Genomic DNA, 20456 nt, shown 5'->3' with positions numbered 1-20456 from the left:
GAAAGTTCTTTGGTGTTGGTTTAAGGTTAAAACACATCATAAGTCACACATGGTAAGACCCTAGGTTGCTCTTAGACTACAGTTTCCCTTTAAATAACCAGACTTTAGTCATACTAAATAAATGTTTCATTGGCAAGTCTTGGAAAAAAAAAAGTCACAGGTCTGCGTGAAGCTGGCCCCCCATGTTATTACAAAATTATATTCAAAACCCTGCTATTTGTGCCGGTTTGTGCCGTAAAAAATATTGTTTGTGCTGTTAAGGGTTTTAAGTAGGCCTAGCCTAATTAAACTTCACATTTTCTGGCCAGGGACGTCACTCAGCCCCCCATACTTGTTCAAATTTCCCCAAAGTAATCTCAACTAGATGTACCGCAGAGCGGTACAAAATATGACCGCCGCCCAGTCCAGCACGTTTTCCACAAAAATAAGTCACGCTGAAAGGCATATATGATTCTAACTGTCTCACTGAATTGCATTATGCACACTCAATTCTCACTGGTATCTGCTAGACAACAAGTACCAAAACATGATTAGTTCATAGATTTCACATGTAATATACATTTTAATAAACCCTACCCCCATCTTACCTGTTCATAATTCTGAGAAATTCTTGAATTGTGTGCATGTATATGTTTATGTTTATGTGTGTGTGGGTGTGTGGGTGGGTGTGTGTGCGTGCATGTGCATGTGCTTGTGTGTTTACCTGTTTATGTGTCTGTGTGTGTGCATGTGCATGCATGCGTATATATGTCTACTGTGTGAGTATGTGTCATACGTAGGATTACTGTGAATGTATGTGTGTGCGTGTGTATCTGTTTATGCACATGTGTGCATATGGAATGGGTTTACATGACCCCTGGAGGCAAACATACGCAAAAAATTGGTCATCCTAGGCCCTACGGTTCTCAAGATATTCACAAAAAACTGTGTCTGCCCTACCCTCCTTTCGGGGGTCCAGTCCAGCGGGGGGGCTACAGATCAAAACGAAAAGCGATGGTTCCATGCTATCCATGTGGGGTTACATGCCCACCAAGTTTTGTGTACCCCGGTCTTTCATTATTTTATCGTAAGGCCCCCCATGAACGAAAGTCCATGAAACTTGGCATGCATTCGGAGGGTGTCATAATGATTCTACACTTTCAATTTCGTGCAGTTTTGATGTCAGCCAGAGATATTGTGATGAAAACACCTAATGTTTTGCTTTTTAATTTTTAACTAGGTGGCGCTATACATGAAATAAGTGGTAATGGGATAGGTTGACATGCCCCCTTAAGACCAACATACAAAAAAAAGGTGGACCTCCTAAGCCCTACGGTTCTCGAGATATTCAACTGTCTCCGGCCACCTACAGGCCAGTTGGTGTATAGTAACATATATTAAGTTATTGTGTGGCCCCCCCATGAACGGAATTCCACGAAACTTGGCGTGCATTCAGAGGGTGTCATATTGATCCTACACTTCCAATTTTGTGCAATTTTGACTATGTTAGGTCACAGATACCTGCGATTACAACACCTCATTTTTACTTTTTTGTGTTTAACTAGGTGGCACTATACATGAAATGAGTGGTTATGGAATGGGTTGACATGGCCCCTTGAGATCAACATACAAAAAAAAAATGGTCCTCCTAAACCCTACGGTTCTCGAGATATTCACAGAAAACTGTGTCTGCCCTACCCTCCTTTCGGGGGGTACAGTCCAGCGGGGGGGCTACAGATCAAAATGAAAAAAGGAGGTTCCATGCTATCCATGTGGGGTTACATGCCCACCAAGTTTCGTGTACCCCGGTCTTACAGTGTCCCGGGAATCCTTGACGGAAATTTGGACATGCGAAAAAGAAAAAAAGAAAGAAAAAAAAAATCTGATTAAACCTATATGACCGCCGCTTCGAAGTGCGGCGGTCATAATAATTTGTGCTACATTTGTGCTGATTTGTGCAGTTAAAAGAAACATACAAAACCGTACAGAGAGGTTGTAACACCTGTAACTGGTTTGATCTTACAGTGTAGCAAGGTTAAACATGCCCGCGTATTTGACGATACGGTATCATACTGAATCAGGAAGGTATGGACCAGGAAGGCATTTTCTTCCTACAGATACGGGTCTTATTATAACCTCTCGGTACACTTTCAAAGTCTACAATACTTTGGTTTGTCTGTAGAAACCCTCACCACACAACAGAAGTGTTATTATATTTAAAGCATTGTTAGGGGTATAAAATAGCGACGGGCACCGGTTAGCTTCACTGTAAGCCTATTCAGTGATAATGCAAATAAACGGTAATGCTCAAAACGCCACCAATTAAGGTATTTTAATAAAAGGTAAAGTTGTTAACTACCGTGATTACACCCTAGTTTGTTTTCACTCCGAGTTACACTTCAACAAACAATTTATGAATTGGATGCACTTAACTTAAGCCTAAACCTGTCAGTATTGCTACACAGAGAACACTGATACGACGTTCCACCTGTACAGATCTTCCGATGGATCTTCTGATGACCAGTGAGGTTCACACAGAGGGCTTTTCTTCTGTGTGGAGTGTCTGATGTGACCTCAGAGAATACAAGTGTAAACATCCCTATTCACACCGAGAACGCTGGTGCACCTTCATTCCGTACTCGGCTTCTCTCTTCCATGCGTCTTCTCATGGAGCCTCAAATTAGAGTTGGTCCTAAATGCCTTTCCACACCGGGGACACGGATACGGCCTTTCCCCAGTATGGATCCTCTGGTGGTTCTTCAGACAGGACTTTTGTTTAAACGCCTTACCACATTGAGAACACAGGTAGGGCCTTACACCTGAGTGTATCTTCACATGTTTGGCGAGAATTGAGCTACACCTGAAGCTCTTTCCACATTGAGAACACAGGTAGGGCCTTTCTCCAGTATGGATCCTCTGGTGTTTCCTCAGACAAGACGCGTATGTAAAAGCCTTTCCACACTCGGAGCACTGATGAGGCTTTATTCCTGTGTGAATCTTCTGATGCTTGGCGATGGACGACTTCCATCTGAAACGCTTCCCACATACAGGACATGAATAAGGCTTCTCTTCAGAATGGACCCTCTGGTGTTCTCCAAGTTTGGAGCGCCGCCTGAACGTCTTCCCACACTCTAGACACCGATGAGTCTTTTTTCCAGTATGGATCGCCTGGTGTTCCGTAAGTGTGGACATTAGCCTGAACGTCTTCCCACACTCTAGACACCGATGAGTCTTTTTTCCAGTATGGATCGCCTGGTGTTCCGTAAGTGTGGACATTAGCCTGAATGTCTTTCCACACTCTAAACACCGATAAGGCTTTTTTCCCGTATGGACCTTCTGGTGTAGTTTGAGATGAGACTTCTGCATAAAGCTTTTCTCACACACTGGGCAAGGATAACGTTCTCCTCCAGGGTGGCTCCTATGATGTCTCCTGAGTTCATACACAGAGTTACATTTCAATCCACATAATGAACATTGACGTCGCCTTTCCCGCCTATGTAACCTCTGGTGAACGCCCAAATGTGAGATGTACTTGAAACTCTTTCCACATATAGTACACTGATACCATTTTTCTTTAGCGTGGTTTGATTCGTGCAGCTTGAGGCAAATCTTCCACTTAAATGCCTTCCCACACTGGGAGCACCGATGTGGCTTTATTGTCGAATGGATGACCTGATGTGCCGCCAGACTGTTGCCACGTCTGAAGCACTTCCCACACGTGCTACACTGAAACGGCTTTTCTCCCGTATGGATCCTCAGATGTTGTTCAAGGATATGTGTTTCACCGAAACTCATTCCGCACTCTTTGCACCTATGAGGCCTTTCTCTAGCGTGTCTGATTATCCGGTGTCTCTCCAAGTTGTGCGAGTCCATAAAAGCCTTCCCACATTCTAAACACTTACGGCGTTTTTCCTCATGCGACTTCAGGTGTGTCTGCAACTGCTCCTTAAACATAAAGGACTCTCGGCACTGAGGACACCGAAATGGCTTTTTGCCCGTGTGGATCTTCTGATGGTCTGTGAATTCTCGCCTCGTCCTGAACACCTGCCCACATTCACTGCACACACACAGCTTTCTCTCTGTGTGAATTCTCTGGTGGGTCTTGAGCGAATGTATCTTGGAGAACGTCTTTCTACACTGACAACACCGATGCTGCAGGGCCCCCCGGCTCCGTCGCGACGCCGACCCCAGCTCTCGATGGTCTTGGTGGCGGTGGCGATGGAGTTCTCCACACGTGAGAAGCTGGTGGTCCCTGAGGCTTGGGAGATCTCGGAAACCTTTCATGCACATGTTGCAGAGGTACAGTCTGATGTGAGTTTGTTTGTGATCCGTAAGAATGGCTAGGTCGGCAAATGTTCTGAAACACAAGGGACATCTGTACGGCTTTTCACTGCTGTCCTCCGGTTCCTGTGCTGGCTGGTGCGGAGTCTTCCCCAAAGGTTCCACGCTGTTCCTTGTTCCGCTAGCATGAATCCTTTGAACATTTCCTGAAATATCAGAGAATAATTTTAGAATGATATATTTGGGGGGGGGGGGGGGGGGGTAGGGTTAGGGGGTATGGATTTAAATGCTAGGTGGTCAAATTCAAGACTCTTTCCCTCAGTGGTTCCTTGTTGGTGGGAGGAGTTTGGATTTATTTTCATTAACTAGATTTGAATTATTTGACTGACGGTGAAGCTTTCTTGTACTCTTCTGTACTCTGTAAGCTTTTTTTGTAAACTCTAACATATTGCGCTGATAAATGAATATAGCTAGGCTACATATTGTGTGCATATTGTGTGCATATTGCGTAGGTAATGATCATGATGCAGCCAGTCGGGGGACTGACGTTGGCGTGACAGTGTTTCAATGTTTTAAATCCTCTAAGAATACAATTATGAGACGAAAGAGTAAAAAATATCCTACCCTAGTCTTACAAATAGCCTATCCTAGTGTTATAAATAGCCTATTGTCCTAGTAGTCTTATAAATAGCCTATCCTAGTCTATCCTGTTCCTGTCTTACAAATAGCCTATCCTAGTCTTATAAATAGCCTATCCTAGTCTTACAAATAGCCTATCCTAGTCTTACAAATAGCCCATCCTAGTCTTACAAATAAGTGCAGGTGTAAGGTATCACTTAGTAAAAGACGAATTTTTGCGTTATTGACTAAATACCCCACTTTGACCAACTATTCATTCAGACATGCTTTAATGTTTTTTTAAACCGTGTTACACATACCTTGTGTATTAATTGTAGCCTATTTTTGTTGACGTCTAAGTGACACGTTGGCTTTGTTGCCGAACATGACTAGCCTATAAATCAACATTCTATATAGGCTACAATTGTTTGAGGGGCTGACAATGGTGTGTCATTGTTTCCACCTCAACCAACCAATATCAACGTTTGGCCAACGTGTGTTTGCTATCTGGGTTGATTGTTGATATGCTTTTTACAACAAATGTTTTGCTCAACTAAAAGAACATTACAAACAAGGATTTTACCATGCAAGCTACACAGTAACTTACTTGTAGGAGAGGAATCATGATGGTCATATTTATTTAAGTCCAATTCTCTTTTCTGTTCACGATCGTGGTTCTGTCCAGGCGATTCTGCTTCCTGTTTACAATCATGTTCTGGTCCAGGTGTTTCTACTTCCTGTTTACAATCATGTTCCGGTCCAGGCCATTTGTCTTCCTGTTTACAGTCATGTTCCTGTCCAGGCAGTTGTACTTTCTGTTCAAAAGCATGTTCTTGTCCAGGTGATTCTGCTTCCTGTTTACAATTTTTTTCCAGTCCTGGTAATTCTGTCTCCTGTTTACAGTCCTGTTCCGGTCCAGGTGGTTTTACTTCCTCTTCCTCATGTTCCTGTCCAGGCGATTCTGCTTCCTGTTTACAATTATTTTCCAGTCCAGGTAATTCTGCCTCCTGTTTACAATCCTGTTCCGGTCCAGGCCAGTCTTCCTCTTCTATGATCTCAATCTTGATTGGCAAAATTGCATCCACACTTTCCCTGCAGCCAGACAGAGTGAACACATAAGAATTTGTCACACACACACACACAGACAGCCAGACAGTGAACCCATGTATAAGAATCAGTAACACACACATACACAGAGAGACAGACAGACAGACGCACACACACACACAGACAGACAGACAGAGAGAATTACATGCACACACACACAGACAAATTACGCTGTTGTAACATTCTGTGTTATGCTGCAGTAGTTTGGTGTTCTATCTCTCTCTCTAACACACACACATACTTTTGCTGTCACACAAACACACAGACACAAATTCACACGGACAATACACAAAACACACACACAGATGCTTAAACTGTCTTTCTTTTTCTATCTCTCTCTCACACACATAATGGGCAAGATAAGGTCATCTTATTTCAATGTGCTTTACATAAACACAAGTACAGAGTACATAAAAGGGTACAGTAAAAGTACAGTACATAAATAGAATGGTTAAGACATAAACAACAACATAGAAATAATTAAAAGATTAAAAATTTAGCAAACCAGTGATAGTGATCCTTGTCAAACACATGACAGCATGACACATGATACTCACAGGGGTTGGTGAAGTGAAGACATTTCTGACTGTCTGTGATCCAGGGATGAGATTCCCCCTCTGTCTGCAATGAAGGGAATACATGTCAACACATTCCAAACAAACAAACCAAATGTTAAACTGGCTTGCCATATCAACTCTGCTACTTCAGTCTGTCACGTTAAACTGGCTTGCCATATCAACTCTGCTACTTCAGTCTGTCACGCTAAACTGGCTTGCCATATCAACTCTGCTACTTCAGTCTGTCACGTTAAACTGGCTTGCCATATCAACTCTGCTACTTCAGTCTGTCACGTTAAACTGGCTTGCCATATCAACTCTGCTACTTCAGTCTGTCACGTTAAACTGGCTTGCCATATCAACTTCACTTTGCTTCTGTTCGTCCAATATTGACGTGGTTGATCGGGATTTATTTTCCGATAGGCTATGCAGCTACTTGCCAAAATGAGAAATGAAGAGTTTAACAGTTATTTGGTTAACCGTTCATGCATCAGCTGAGAAAACAACTAGATTGACACACAAATAGAACTTGAAAGTTTCAGATGTCGCGTAGAAATGTAGCCTATTACTTGCTTACTTTCACCTTTAAATGATAGCGAACAATCTACTCATGGAATTATATGAGACGGATTCATAGCTCAAAACCTGTTACCATGGTCATATTTTTGCAGTGGTCATTAAGTTAAAGCAAAGATCAAGATAGAGCAAAGTAATTTGTTCTCTCCGCTTCAAAACTATCAAAATTATTGGACCTCACAACCCATTTATTTGAATGGAAATTGCAGCAGAACTTCTGCAGCGTTCTGAAAAGCTGTATAATAGGCTACTCTCAAAATAGTTATGAAAAGCATTGTTTGGTTTTGGCTGGTAAAAAAAACTTTTTTTTTCTTTCATTTAACAGCCACTTTGGCCAGTAGGCCAAAAAGTTAATTTTGACCTATTAAGCGGATCTTTGTTTCCAACTGTGGCGAGTCCATTTCTCTTTGGATAAAAAGTGTCTGCTAAATATTGGGTAAAATCTTTTACAATGTATTTTGTTACGGCCCAGGCCGCTGTGTCCTAACTCCGCCCAGTGGCACTGACGTGCCTGGGTGCTTGTTTCCCCTGTGTGCCCAGGTGTGCCTGATTGGGAGTGATATTTAAAATCGGCTCAGTCTGCACTCCAGGTGGTTCTCCTCCTCCCGGCTTGGCATTAATTTTGTTGCGTTACCTTCTTCTCTGTACTGACTTACACTTCACTTTTGCCTAACTAACACTACACTGACTTGCACCTCATCCTTATCATTATTCCGAAATATTAGTTTATGTTTAACTTTCTTTAATAAATTCATTTATTATTATTTCAACACTGCGTTGGTCTCCCCTGAATGTACATACTCCGAGCCAGTATGTTACAATTTGTTGTGTTGACATATTGATGTGAATATGTCATGGATACCGTAAAACTTAAACGTAATGTACTTACGTAAAACTACCGTAAAAATGTATAAGAATTATTATAGAATGTAAAGAATGTATTAAGAATTAAATAAACATGTATAAGAATCTGTCACACACACACACACAGACAGCCAGACAGTGAACACATGAGTGGATGAGTGTAGCCTATTGATGTGAATGTCATAGGCACCGTAAAACTTCAAATAAACATGTATAAGAATATTTCACACACACAGACAGCGAGACAGTGAACACATGAGTGGATGAGTGTAGCCTATTGATGTGAACGTCATGGGTACCGGTAGTTCTGAAAACATGAAATCATGTTAGTCATACCCTAATACAAATATAGGAATATGTTAAAGGCCACTATGGATTTCTTTGTAATTGCTGGAAAACAGCAAACAAACTGCTTTTATCTCCCATTAGAGTGATGAAACATTTGATTCCCACCCCCATTCAGAAAATGATCACTAATAAAAACATGGAAATGCAAATACATTGTGAGTGCACACTGCCCACCCTGGTACTGAACTCAACACACAGAGTGTGAGTAACTGACCACATTTTTTCCCCTTTTTAGCCTCATTTTGGTTATATGGGCGAGGGGACATTTATATTGCTCAATTCAGATTTGAAGACAGATTCGTCTGGTGTGTTTTGTAGGCTATGGCAAAATTCATTTGAATAGGAAAGCAGCTGCCTGACGTGCATTACCAAGATGGCCACCGAATGGGAGGACTTTCCTAAAGGGCTCCGAGTTAACTCACCTTGCAAAGAATAACCCTGGAGTCCTTCAGCGTCCTCTGTTTTCACCACAACATCCTGTTGAGATGCTTCGCCATCACCAGGTAGTGTCGCCTGGTTGTCCTCGAGGGCGTCCATTTCTTTCCCTGCGATCTCCAGACCCGTTAAGTCTTCAGTCGTATGAGTCGTCAGATGATATTCAAGATAGAGACTTCGGCTAAAAGTCTTCCCACAGATGCTACACAGATTCAGACGGGCCTCTTCCGCTACGCTATGAGTCTTCACGTGATCTCGCAGAGTAGCGATGCCACTGTAAGTCTTTCCGCAATGAGAACACTGATACGCCCTTCTACTCGATTTCTCTGCTAGAACCGATTTCTCTGCTACCTGATGACCGCCAACTTCTGAAGTGCTCTCGACGCCGTCTCCGTGAGCATTACGCTTTCCTCTGCCGTGCGTCTTCTCGTGGGCTTTGAGATTAGAAATTTGACTAAAAGCCTCGCCGCAGCGAGTGCACCGATACAGATCCTCCCTGTTGTGCACCGCCTGATGGACTCTGAGCTCGCTGAGACGGCTGAAGCACACCTTACATGCGTTGCACTGATAAGGCTTTTCCCCTGTGTGAGTGCGCTCATGAGCAGCCAGCACAGCTGGCAAAGTGAAGGTTCGGACACACTGTGAGCACTTATGCCGTTTCTCTCTGCCGTTCAAAAGCTGCTTCCTGCCACGATCCTCCGAGTTCCCCCTTACACTAGCATGTTCTTCAGCGTTCCCTCTTAGTCTAGAAAGTTCTTCAGCATTCTCCCTTTGGCTAGCATGTTCCTCAGCATTCCCCCGTCCGCTAACACGTTCTTCAGTGTTCTCCCTTAGGCCTGCATGTTCTTGCGTATCCTTTGCTTCCACCACAGCATCCTGTTGAGAAGGTTCCCTGTCACCGGGTAGTGTTGCATCTTTGTCCCCTATAGAACCCTCTTCTTTCGAAAGGACATCAATACAAATCGAGTTCTCAGACATGTGCGTCATCTGATGGCATTTGAGACCTTGGCTACTGCTGAATGTCTTCACACACACACCGCACTGATAAGACCTCTCCATAATGTGGGTTTTCTCGTGTGCCTTGAGATTAAACATTTGACTAAATGTCTTTTCACAATGAGAACATGGATATGCCCTTTCACTTGTATGCGTTATCTGATGCATGGCAAGTTCCGGGAGACCCTTTTCAAATGTGTTGCACGGATAGGTGTTCTTGAGACTATTGAACCGTGTCTCAGACAGCCAGGTAAAGGGTTTTTCTCCCTTGTGTGTTAGGTGTTCCGGGGCCACTTGTTCTAGAATGCATCCTTTGGAAGTCTCCTAAAATAATACACAAGAATAACTTCAGATTGATAAAGAAGCTGGATTGAACAAGCAAACAAAAGCAATTGTGATGTAATTCAAACAGGAGCTACAATTCATTAGGCTATTTTATATCTGCCATTCATAAATACTCATATCCCAAAACCAAAAAGAAAGAAAGTTAATTTAGTATTTATCTTAAACAGTAAAATGCTAAATGGAATGCATGAAGGCTACTCCAAGCACTTAGGGCAGATATGGACAAAAAAAAAAATAATCTCGATGTTTCAATTCTCAATTATAATATTTTGGGCAATTCCATGCAAAGGTCATCCTTAACATGGAAAAAAAAAGTTGTGCATACGCAAATAGAACTGTTGTTAAAATCTTCATTTAGGTCTATATTTTATTGTTTGTAACTGATCTGATTGAATTTGATGGAGAATTACACTCTTTTTACATCATAAATATGGTGTGCAACCATACAGAAACAACATTTTTTCACATGGTAATATTATACATATTTAAAAAGTGGATAAATGGACCCAACGTTCAAACAAATTGTGTCATTTGACAAATTCCAGATTGACAAGGGAATGGTAGAGTAATGTCTATGCTCAGCTTGCCTTTAAGAGCACAACTCCTTACATGTGTAAGGCTTTTGTTTTTAAGTCAGCAAGTTCCATGGCCATGTCACATCCATAACGTTTTATAGGAAAAGTTTATGCTACACATACAGTGTTGATGCGACAATGTCCATAGTGTCTGTGCAAAGCTGATTTATATCAATGTAAAGTGTGATGACCAAATTGTGCCCCTTTCTTACTTTTAAAACCTTTAATGGTGCGTTATGGATGTGACGTTATGGATGTTACATAATGTGAATTTACAAGACTGGAGACTTTGTTATACCTCAAAGCCGATAAAACGTCTGTTCTAGTGGCATGTCAGTTTCAACGCATTTCACTTTAGTGTTTAGGCCTACCATTGACATTTCAAAGATTATTAGGTTGATCAAAACCACAAGGAGGCCTTGCCTAATTATTAGCAAAACAAACATAATATTAAAATACCTCCAGTGATTAGCCTAGCCATAGCCTATTTTCAAGTGGCCTAATAACGAAAATCTGAGCGATTATCTTCCTGTAACTGTCATACTGTTGTTGTACAGTAACTGGATTATCGTGTTAGCTGGTGAAGATGGCTGACTTTGCAGCTGGAGTTAACATAGCAACCTCCTTCTGTTGCAGATCTGTTCAGCCTGCCGCTCACGTCTGCTTACATAGCCGTGGGAAGTGGGGGTGCTGGGGGTGCGGCAGCACCCCCTGCAGGAAAGCACGCGTATTTATATGTCATACCACTCGCGATCAGAAAAAAAAGAAGCTCTCCGTCCCCCTGTCTATTATTCTATTATGCACTAAAAAATGTTACATTAGACCTGGGAGATCTAAACGAAACTAAACAAATTAACAAAACAAACCTGAGGGAGATATCCTATGACGCTAGCTTTATGGTACGACAATATGCCATATTACTGTAAGTAGGCTAGCTGAATATTACCGTGAGTTTCCCAAGGAGCTGAACACGGGCCGCCTCAATCTTCAGCTTAAAATGATGCATAGGGTTATCGGGGAGTCTCGGTGCACCACAGTAAAGGTGGCATGGATATTGAGTAAGCTCCATCCACAAACAAGAGCTCTCTTCAGCGAGGTAGATGAACTTATTCATCTGTGTCTTTGCGTGCCTGTTTCAGTGGCCTCCTCAGAGCGTTCTTTCTCTTCTTTTTGAAAGTGTAGGTTAAAGGCTACACTGTGCGTTTATGATGTCAGCATTTGTTGTAGGCTATATTTGTGATATGTGGATCAATTTAATGTAGGCTAGCCTATGAATATTGCGTTGTGTAGGCCTATGTTATGCATATGTTTTGAGTCAATGTGTTCTGTCTAATATGCTGTGCGATAGGGTCTTTAGCCTGTTTTGACACCCATGTCAGAAGCGTCAATAATTATTACGTTTAATTAATGTTGGTGTTCAACAGTTCTATATTTCTCGTGTTCACCGTCGATTTCGGTGCAAGGCTACAGCAACTTTGTTACCTTACTAGTGTAGCGTCAGATAGCAGACGGTTACTTTGTTTGCGTTAGTAGGCTATCAATCTGTGGTTTGCGACATTTTGTCGCATTTTTTTCTGTAGTGTAGCCATAATGTTCTTGACAGTGATGTATGCCTGTGCTGTGTGTCATGCAATGCCAGTATGCTGTTGTCCATTAACAGAGAAAGGCGTTTAAATAAAATACAATAACTTTTTTTAACCCCCCGACTACAGCACCCCCAACCAAAACTCACTTCCCGCGGCCCTGTCTGCTTAACACAGTTTAATTTGACGCGATATGCGATAAATGTGACGCGATATGCCAACATTTGAAGTGTCAGGTCCTCTGTAGCTAATACCCACAGAGTAACATTAGTAACGGCAGCAATAAACTAGATGTACCGCATAGCGGGAAGGGAAAAAATATATTCACATATATGCAGCTACATCCAGCTTATATTTAAATAGATGGCTACAATATATTTAATACATATATAGTACAAGAATGTATATGCAAGTATATGTGGGACCCAGCAATGTAACATATATGTGGATATCTTACATGAACATATATGGTGAATATATTCAATTAACTTATTTGCACACAGGCAGTGATGGGTGGGGTTTACAAAAAAGGCTACCTTCAACTTCAAAATACGTCACTACCAATGTACTCTAAGGTCGTTGGAATAACGGTTAAAATGTTTGCAGCTTTTTCACTACATAAGCATAACTAACAGCTACTACTAGTCCAAATGTAAAACGTTTGCTCTGGTTAAGTGGATTGCCGGGGAGTATGAGGGCAAAACCAGCATTTTGCCGACTGACTGCATTAGTAAACCTAACGTTAACGAGGAAGACTTTTTCAACGGCTCTAACGTTATGGGACAACATGTGGTGGAGGGGAAGAAGGCAGCCAAGAGGTAGTTGGCCGGTTTTCGAGGCCATGGTGGTCAAAATTGCTGGTAAGTAGATCTTCATTGTATGCTAAATTGCTTTCATATAACATTTGCATAAGTTAATGTCCGAATTAACAATGGTATTATTGGTGGAAGCTGGAAGCTAACCTTTGCTACTTTCTGTAACATTAACGTTAGCATAAATTAGCCAGCGCTAGCTTTATTTTTTTACACCTGAAAGGGGGTTTGAAAAATAAATTCACTGAGAAACGTTTGGACAATTAATGAAAACGACTTGTAATGACAGAGTGAAATACCAATTTAACCTGTCTCCCGGCCATATTTGGTAGTATATTTGCCTCTGGCATGTAGATTGATAGGCATAGATAGAAGCTAACTTATGATTTGTCATGCAAGACAGAAAATGTAACGGTTAACATTACTAGCCTAAGGTGTAGACATTCTATGCACTGTGGTTTAGCTAGCTAGCTGCTATTGTTGCATCATGGACAACACTTAGAGCTAACATTAGCTTTTTTTTTTTTTTAGATAGGATGTAATGTGGTAACGTTATGTGCTGGAGAGTATTAGAATGGACGTGTAGAAATTGAAGACACAAGTACTGTGCTTAATTTCATGGAAATGGTATTGCAAGTAATGTGTTTTGTTTTTGTGCACTATCAAACTACTTTGTCATGCTTTGTGCACTGACATTCTTGCAAAACCATTCATACCCATGCTAAATTATGGAAATGTAAAAGTTGAATTGTATTGAAAAGGACCATGTATGGTCATGTAGTGCATTTGAGCACTGACACCCCTTTTTTTTACATTTTAGAGAGGCAACACTCGAAAGCTACATCAAGGACACCGGAGGATGGACCAGAAGACCTGAGACCAAGACGACCCAAGCCCAACCCATAGTATGCTTCACTGACAAATGTTGATGCTTCATCATCACATAGACCAAAGGTAATCAAAAATTAATGTTTACTTTTTTAAAAACTTTTTTGTTAAAGGTCTATTTTCGAATGCAGAACATAACCTTTTGTTTCTGAGAATTTATACATTTGTTTGAGTAGTTTTGATCTTTTGAATGACAAGAAATTAGCTTCAAGCTACTGGGGACACAAAGTGAACTGAAAATATACCTTTCCAACCATATCTTTCTATGATGGTTGGTACAGCTTCCCTACAGTCTCAGATAGCAGTCTCGGATGGGAGACACTTCATGAGTGGGAATATCCCAGGACATTACATATTATGCGAGTATACCCTTTACCAACGCCACTCTCATTCATGCTGTATATTCTGTTCACTTGCAGGTTTCAGAGAAGGCTGGTAGAGCACTCTATGAGTGTGAGCTGTGGGAGATAACCAAGAACTGACAACCACCTACAGAAGAGGTGGCGATAATGGCTCTCCAAGAGGAGGTTGTGAGTCTGAAGGCTTTTATTCAACAAGGTTTGTAGAGTGTTTTCATACAGATGTGAACTTTTACAATAAAATGTACATGTTTAACTTTAATGAAATAGCAGCTTCTTGGTTGTACAAGTTTAGTAAAAATTTGAGGATGAAACTAACTTTTCCTTTCAGTGTGTATCTGTGTGCTTCTCTCTTCTGTGTATATGATATATTAGTTGTGTTGTCTCATTTAAAAGTGTTAGGCTGTCTGTGTGGACTGCTTCCCATTTTCGCCTCACCATCATAGATCTTTTCTGTGTTAGTAAACTGTAATTATTTGAGGTCCTAATTGATTGTGCTATTTTTTAGGAGGCACTTAGAGGGAATGCCTGGACCCTGAGAGGACTAAGACGATAATTGGTGAGTTTATTTTATTTGTATGTCTTTCTCTCCAACTCACTTTGTATTTATCTCCAATTATCGTGATAACACAACAGTGTTTCTGCACTTTAGCATCTGTATTTGTGTCACTAATATTTTGCATGTTCTATTTGTATATGTTCTGTCTTATTCAGAGGCCACCCTGAAGCAGTTCCCAGGCCAGACACTCACTCCAGATTGCTGGGCCAGGCAATAAATGCCAAAGTGACAGAATTGAGGTTCCATAACAAAAACAAAGATTTTCAATAAAATAGAATAAAAGATAACAGAAGTGTTAAGTGTGTTTCTTCCTCTTTATACTGATACTATGGTTAATTTTAAGTAAACACAATAGTGAAATATTTAATGATCAATGCGGAAAATATCAAACCATAGTAGAATATGAACTATATTAGAGAAATATATGTCTGAAATATATAGATCATGTGATCAGAATCTTCATCAAGGGTCATGTGATCATGCTTCTTACTGCCATAAATGTAAATATATTTAATTATATGCATAAAATATAAGAAAGTGGCCAATATTGAATATTTACTTATATTTTGAAATATATTGATACATATATGGAAATATATGCATTTCACATAGATGTAAATATATTTATTTAACATAGATGTGCTTATACTGGAATATGTTCAAGCTGCATATATGTGAATATATTATTTTTCTGTATGGGTGTGTGTGTGTGTGTGTGTGCTTGCCTGTCTGTATGTGTTTATGTGTGTGTGTGTGCTTGCCTGTCTGTATGTGTGCGACTGTGTGTGCGACTGTGCGTGCATGTGTGTATGTATGTGTGTGTGTGCATGTGCGTGTGTGCACGTGCGCGTGCATGTACTTTATGTGTGCAAATCACAAATGAGTGGGTATGGGCTAGGTTCATGCGGGCTCTTGAGACTAACATACCATAAATATTTTGTCATCTTGGGTGCAACGGTTCAGGTAGGGCTAGTTATTTAGGGGAGTGGACACCAAGTTTCATGTTCCCTGGTGTTTCAGTAACCCGGGAATCACTGACCAAAATTGATGACGGTAAAAAAAAATTATATATATATATTTTATATTTTAAATGACTTGTCCTGATTCTTGTCCTGATTCTTCCTGTGGATCTTAGTGGGCACTGAGGAAGCAATAATTTCATCGCTAGTTTTTCATGATTACTATTTCAATTGTTTCATATCAAAATTCACTACTTAATTATGTGTTTTATGTAGTTTGTCGAGGACATCCATAACGTGAAACCGTCACATCCATAACGCCAGTTTTTCCTACATAATGCATTACGAAAATGACGCATAGTTTCAAAAACACACTTTTTGTGTTCATTCAAGTCTCCTTTTTGTGTAGAAAACCTGTAATCTCTCACAAAAGTGTGTCCATTTCATGTCACATCCATAACACTGATAAAATGCCTTGTATTCTTAGGATGAAATTGATTATATGAAATTTGAGGATTTCTCAGTATTCAGAGGACAGAGGTTACATTAAAGGTTATGCAAATTAATTCACTGATACTAATTTTGCCCCCACTCTAAGGCATTTTGTTTACCAATATGAGTCCAATTGTCACATCCATAACGCTGGAACTGCACTTTATTTTCTCTTCATCTAATCTCAAGATAACACCATTTTAAAATAATTTCCCTTTTTAATACTGTAGTCTACACAGTTCTTGGATCATGCTGCTCACTTCAACTATTTTATTTGTAAATTAAATTAAATTCACTGACACTGCTAGACGTGTAATTGAAAAAAAAAATCTATTGTTGACTGGCAGAGGGGTGACACTCACTGGTAACACTCGTATAGCTACTATTTAATAATTCTGCAGACGTTACAGCTTCAATTTGTCTGTCTCAACCCTGTTTCCATACCTGTCACTATCTTGCTCTAGAAAAAATGCACAACCTTGCTGAATTGTGTCAAGAGCAGCACGCCACGTAGCCTACACCAATTCTGACTCTTGTCCCATTCACTTCATCTCCAGCAGCAAACTAGCCTTCTACAGAACAGAACAGATGCTACAGATTGTGTGTGTGTGTGTGTGGGGGGGGGGGGGGGGTGAATGATTCAACCTGTAAAACATCATGGCACCGACATGACAATGTACAGGTACCGCCGCCAGCACGCAAACACAACGCATGCAATGTGTTTTAAAGATTTTAGCCTACAATTCTCGCGGTTGCAGGTTGGAACTACGTGGTTGCAGGTGCGAACTACGAGGACGTCCACTGTGGTCTTCTGAGATCAGTGGATAAATCATGATAGTCTATCCAAAGTTTAGCCAGATTTGCGATCTTGGCCATCTTACCTTTCCGATGATTAATGCATTTCTGACCGATTGTAAAGTTGCAAACACCACATATCGTATTTGCTTCTTACACACCCAAAGCACATTCCATTGAGAAAATATTACCTCTGAAATCGGAAAGTAGAGATAGATTGGTGTCTTGACATCCGTCTCGAGTTAACAACAAAGTCCTCTTCTTCCATTAGTATTTTGGCAGTTTGTAGCGCACCACCGCCGTCTACTGGACTGGGTGTGAACACATAGTAAAATACAGTGTGGTTTGCTGTGTTTTAGAATTTAAGCTATGAAGAGCATCAACACTACGCCCGTGACTATTGATCAGGATAAGAGGTGCTTCTCAACTTTGAAAAAAACAAAAAAACAAAAACATTTTTGAGAAACACATTGACCCAGACTGAACGCCGTGACCACCTTTTCAACGGAGTGAATGTTAATAAAAAAAAAAATGCATTCTACATGCACTACCGCTGTTTGGCCACAAGAGTGTGTACCTTCTTATGAGAGCTGTTTTGCGCGTGCTGATCATGGATGTTTGTGTGTGGTATATCAAATTCACTTTCTAATGTAATGTTTTCATATCATATAGGCCATATGTATTGTATCACGCTGTATGATCACCCCATAAGAATGTATTTAGATTAGATACAGATTTCTTATGGCCTACCTATGTACACATTCATACTCATGTGATACAGATTGTTTATAGGCCTACAAGCTAGAGTTGGATGTCTCGAGACCGGTCTTGGTCTCGAGACCACTTTTACGTGGTCTCGGTCTTGTCACAGTCTCGACCGTCTTTGGTCTTGGTCTTGTCTTGGTCTCGGATCCCTCGGTCTTGTCTTGGTCTCATTGTCTTGGTCTCGCGGTCTCGGGTCGACATAGTGGTCGGGAGATTTGCAACAAATATGTCCATGATACAAAACATAACATTCGATAATGCAACATTAAAATATTTCGCCTTTCACGCCCTTCAAATGCAACCTTTCAAATGCAACCAATCAATGACATACATGTATTTTGTTGTGATTAAGAAACTGGCGCTCATCCAATCAAAAGACGCAAGTGTAGCCAGCGCGAAACGTTAGGTTTACGTCGTAGCTGTCAGTCTCAGTCAGACCTAGTAATAATAATGTCAGCGAATTCCGCCATCATTAAATTTGCATTCACGGAACATAAAGAAATTTGCAGTCCAGGGGCAAGAAAGAAGCATTCTGCAAAATGCAAGTTTTGCAAAGTCTCTCTCTCTCATCATTGTCATGCAATTGCTATAGCCTACATAGTTTATCTCACCCAGTCTACGAAAACATTTACAGTGAGTGAGCTCACAGTCACACACATTCATGACATGCTCTGTCTCTGCATTGTTCACACACCACACCTTGCATTTCTCACGGAGAAATATTAGGCTACTAGGGATGTCAAGGCATCTGCATAATTACTAGAGGAGGCGCAGGGATACGAGAGGATTTCTCGCAGGGTTCAGAACTAGCGCACCACTCACCAGCAAAATCAAAAAAATAAATAGCCATCGACATCCAATCAAAAAATAGTAGGCTATTCGTTGTATCCGGGTAAAATTCCAAAATAGCACATCCCCTCCCTACAACCACGTTATGCTTGTGTGGGGTTACACGTTTAAGATTTCAAAACGGCACCAACATTCTTTTTATTCAGAAATTCAACTGTCTGTCATTTGGTAAACCAGCCTATGGTACTTTACAGGGTGTGTAAATCAAGCCTTTTCACGAACATTTGGCCAAGCCTACTTTATGGCAAAATTATTTCTTATCTATAAACTAAACTAAACTGTCGGTCATTAAGAAAACCTAATGATTGTGTCGTTATAGCTTTGTGTAAGCCAGACATCAGCAACGTTCATTTTACACGACCAATCACTCTCGTGGCTGCCTGCACTTTCCCTGTCGTCACGGCTGCAACTTTCGCACTCGTTTGTGCTTTTTAGCGCCGTGTTCATCAGGTCCCGGGACACCCATCTGATCCTCCATGGACCATGTCAACAATGAATGAAAATTAGCTTATTATTAACGAGTGTTATCAATTTGAGCGAGTATGCTACACATAGGCCTACATTTTTTTCTAAACATACAGGACTGCTGCAGACAATGACCTGCCAACCACCATAATGTATAATGAACTTGCTGTCCTCGGTTTCGGCATGCACATGCTTAGTCTAATGATTCAGTGACAATATAGGCTACTCAAGTGAATAAAGCAATTAGCCTAATAAATAAAATATTTGTCTCACTCAGTACATATAGGCCTACATCTCGTAAATTGGTGAGCCATAGAATATCCCAGCGTCACGATTATTATATTTCAAGATTCCAATCTATCCCACCTAAATATGAAAAGTTATTTCTACTGACATGCTTCCTGGTGACATAAAAAAACAAATGGTTTCCCTTGATAAGGCTGACATAAGAGACATAGGCTATGCATTATACTTTCCCAGACAAAAACAAGATATAGGATGTATAGATTACAATGACAAATTCAAGGTCTCAAAGGGTTAATGCTTCTTTCCAAATTTTTTTTATAATTAGTGAGTGAGTGCACCCCCCCCCCCCCCCAATCTCACTCCAAGCTGAGCTCAAAACTTGAGAACCCTGCCCCAGTATGCTGCTCTTATTCAATTGATGCAAGTTATGGTGTAACACCAGAGACTTTCTAATGTGGAGACACAGCACTCAAAAAATCCTCCATAGAAATGCATGGGGCTAGTTTGCAACGCCAATATGGCCGTTGTCTACACATATCCCACCCCTTCCTCGCCAAAATGTCGACATGTGTATACATTGAGCGAATCATGTGGTGTGAGTTGACTACTTTGAGCCAATTATGTGCTGTGTTGTGCACAGTGTTGGGAAGAATACTTTTAAAATGTAATCAGTTACAGAATACAGAATACATCCCCTAAAATGTAATTTGTAACGTATTCCGTTACATTACTCCATCTAAGTACCGTATTCTAAATACTTGGATTACATAAGCGCTGTTTTACATTTTATCAAGTGGGAAATCAAGCTGCTATTTCAGTTTGTAAGACCCACAGGCGATGTCAGCAAAAAACCCACAACTTAACTTTATAGGATAAACTGAAACATTATACATTTTGTTAATGCACAAGATCATCTCACAGAAATATTAGAATTTCAGTTCAAAAAGCCCAGAAATTCTAGCCTGACGTAGTCATACTCAATTCTAGTCAGAATTTGAGTCTG

General features: G+C 40.7%; 1 protein-coding gene and 1 long non-coding RNA gene across 2 annotated transcripts; one reads left to right on the top strand and one right to left on the bottom strand.

The window, feature by feature from the left end:
- Positions 1 to 1551: 1551 nt before the first annotated feature.
- LOC143136379 (uncharacterized) lies at positions 1552 to 17393 on the bottom strand. The gene is made up of 5 exons (XM_076297075.1): positions 17320 to 17393; positions 8753 to 10085; positions 6543 to 6606; positions 5486 to 5970; positions 1552 to 4466 (listed from the first exon to the last, which is right to left on the bottom strand). Exons 2-5 carry the CDS (start codon positions 9927 to 9929, stop codon positions 2608 to 2610), a joined length of 3585 nt encoding a protein of 1194 aa, XP_076153190.1. The 5' UTR covers positions 9930 to 10085; positions 17320 to 17393; the 3' UTR covers positions 1552 to 2607.
- LOC143137650 (uncharacterized) lies at positions 14425 to 15114 on the top strand. The gene is made up of 3 exons (XR_012990046.1): positions 14425 to 14522; positions 14832 to 14882; positions 15038 to 15114. It is a non-coding gene; the product is annotated as an uncharacterized LOC143137650 (long non-coding RNA).
- Positions 17394 to 20456: the final 3063 nt, after the last annotated feature.

This window comes from Alosa pseudoharengus, unplaced genomic scaffold (genome assembly GCF_046254945.1).
Source record: "Alosa pseudoharengus isolate Yale_2024_CS ecotype anadromous, Long Island Sound unplaced genomic scaffold, YU_APseudo_1.1 YU_APseudo_1.1_scf_1, whole genome shotgun sequence".
Lineage (NCBI taxonomy): Eukaryota > Metazoa > Chordata > Actinopteri > Clupeiformes > Clupeidae > Alosa > Alosa pseudoharengus.
This window is presented reverse-complemented; position numbering and strand designations above follow the sequence as displayed.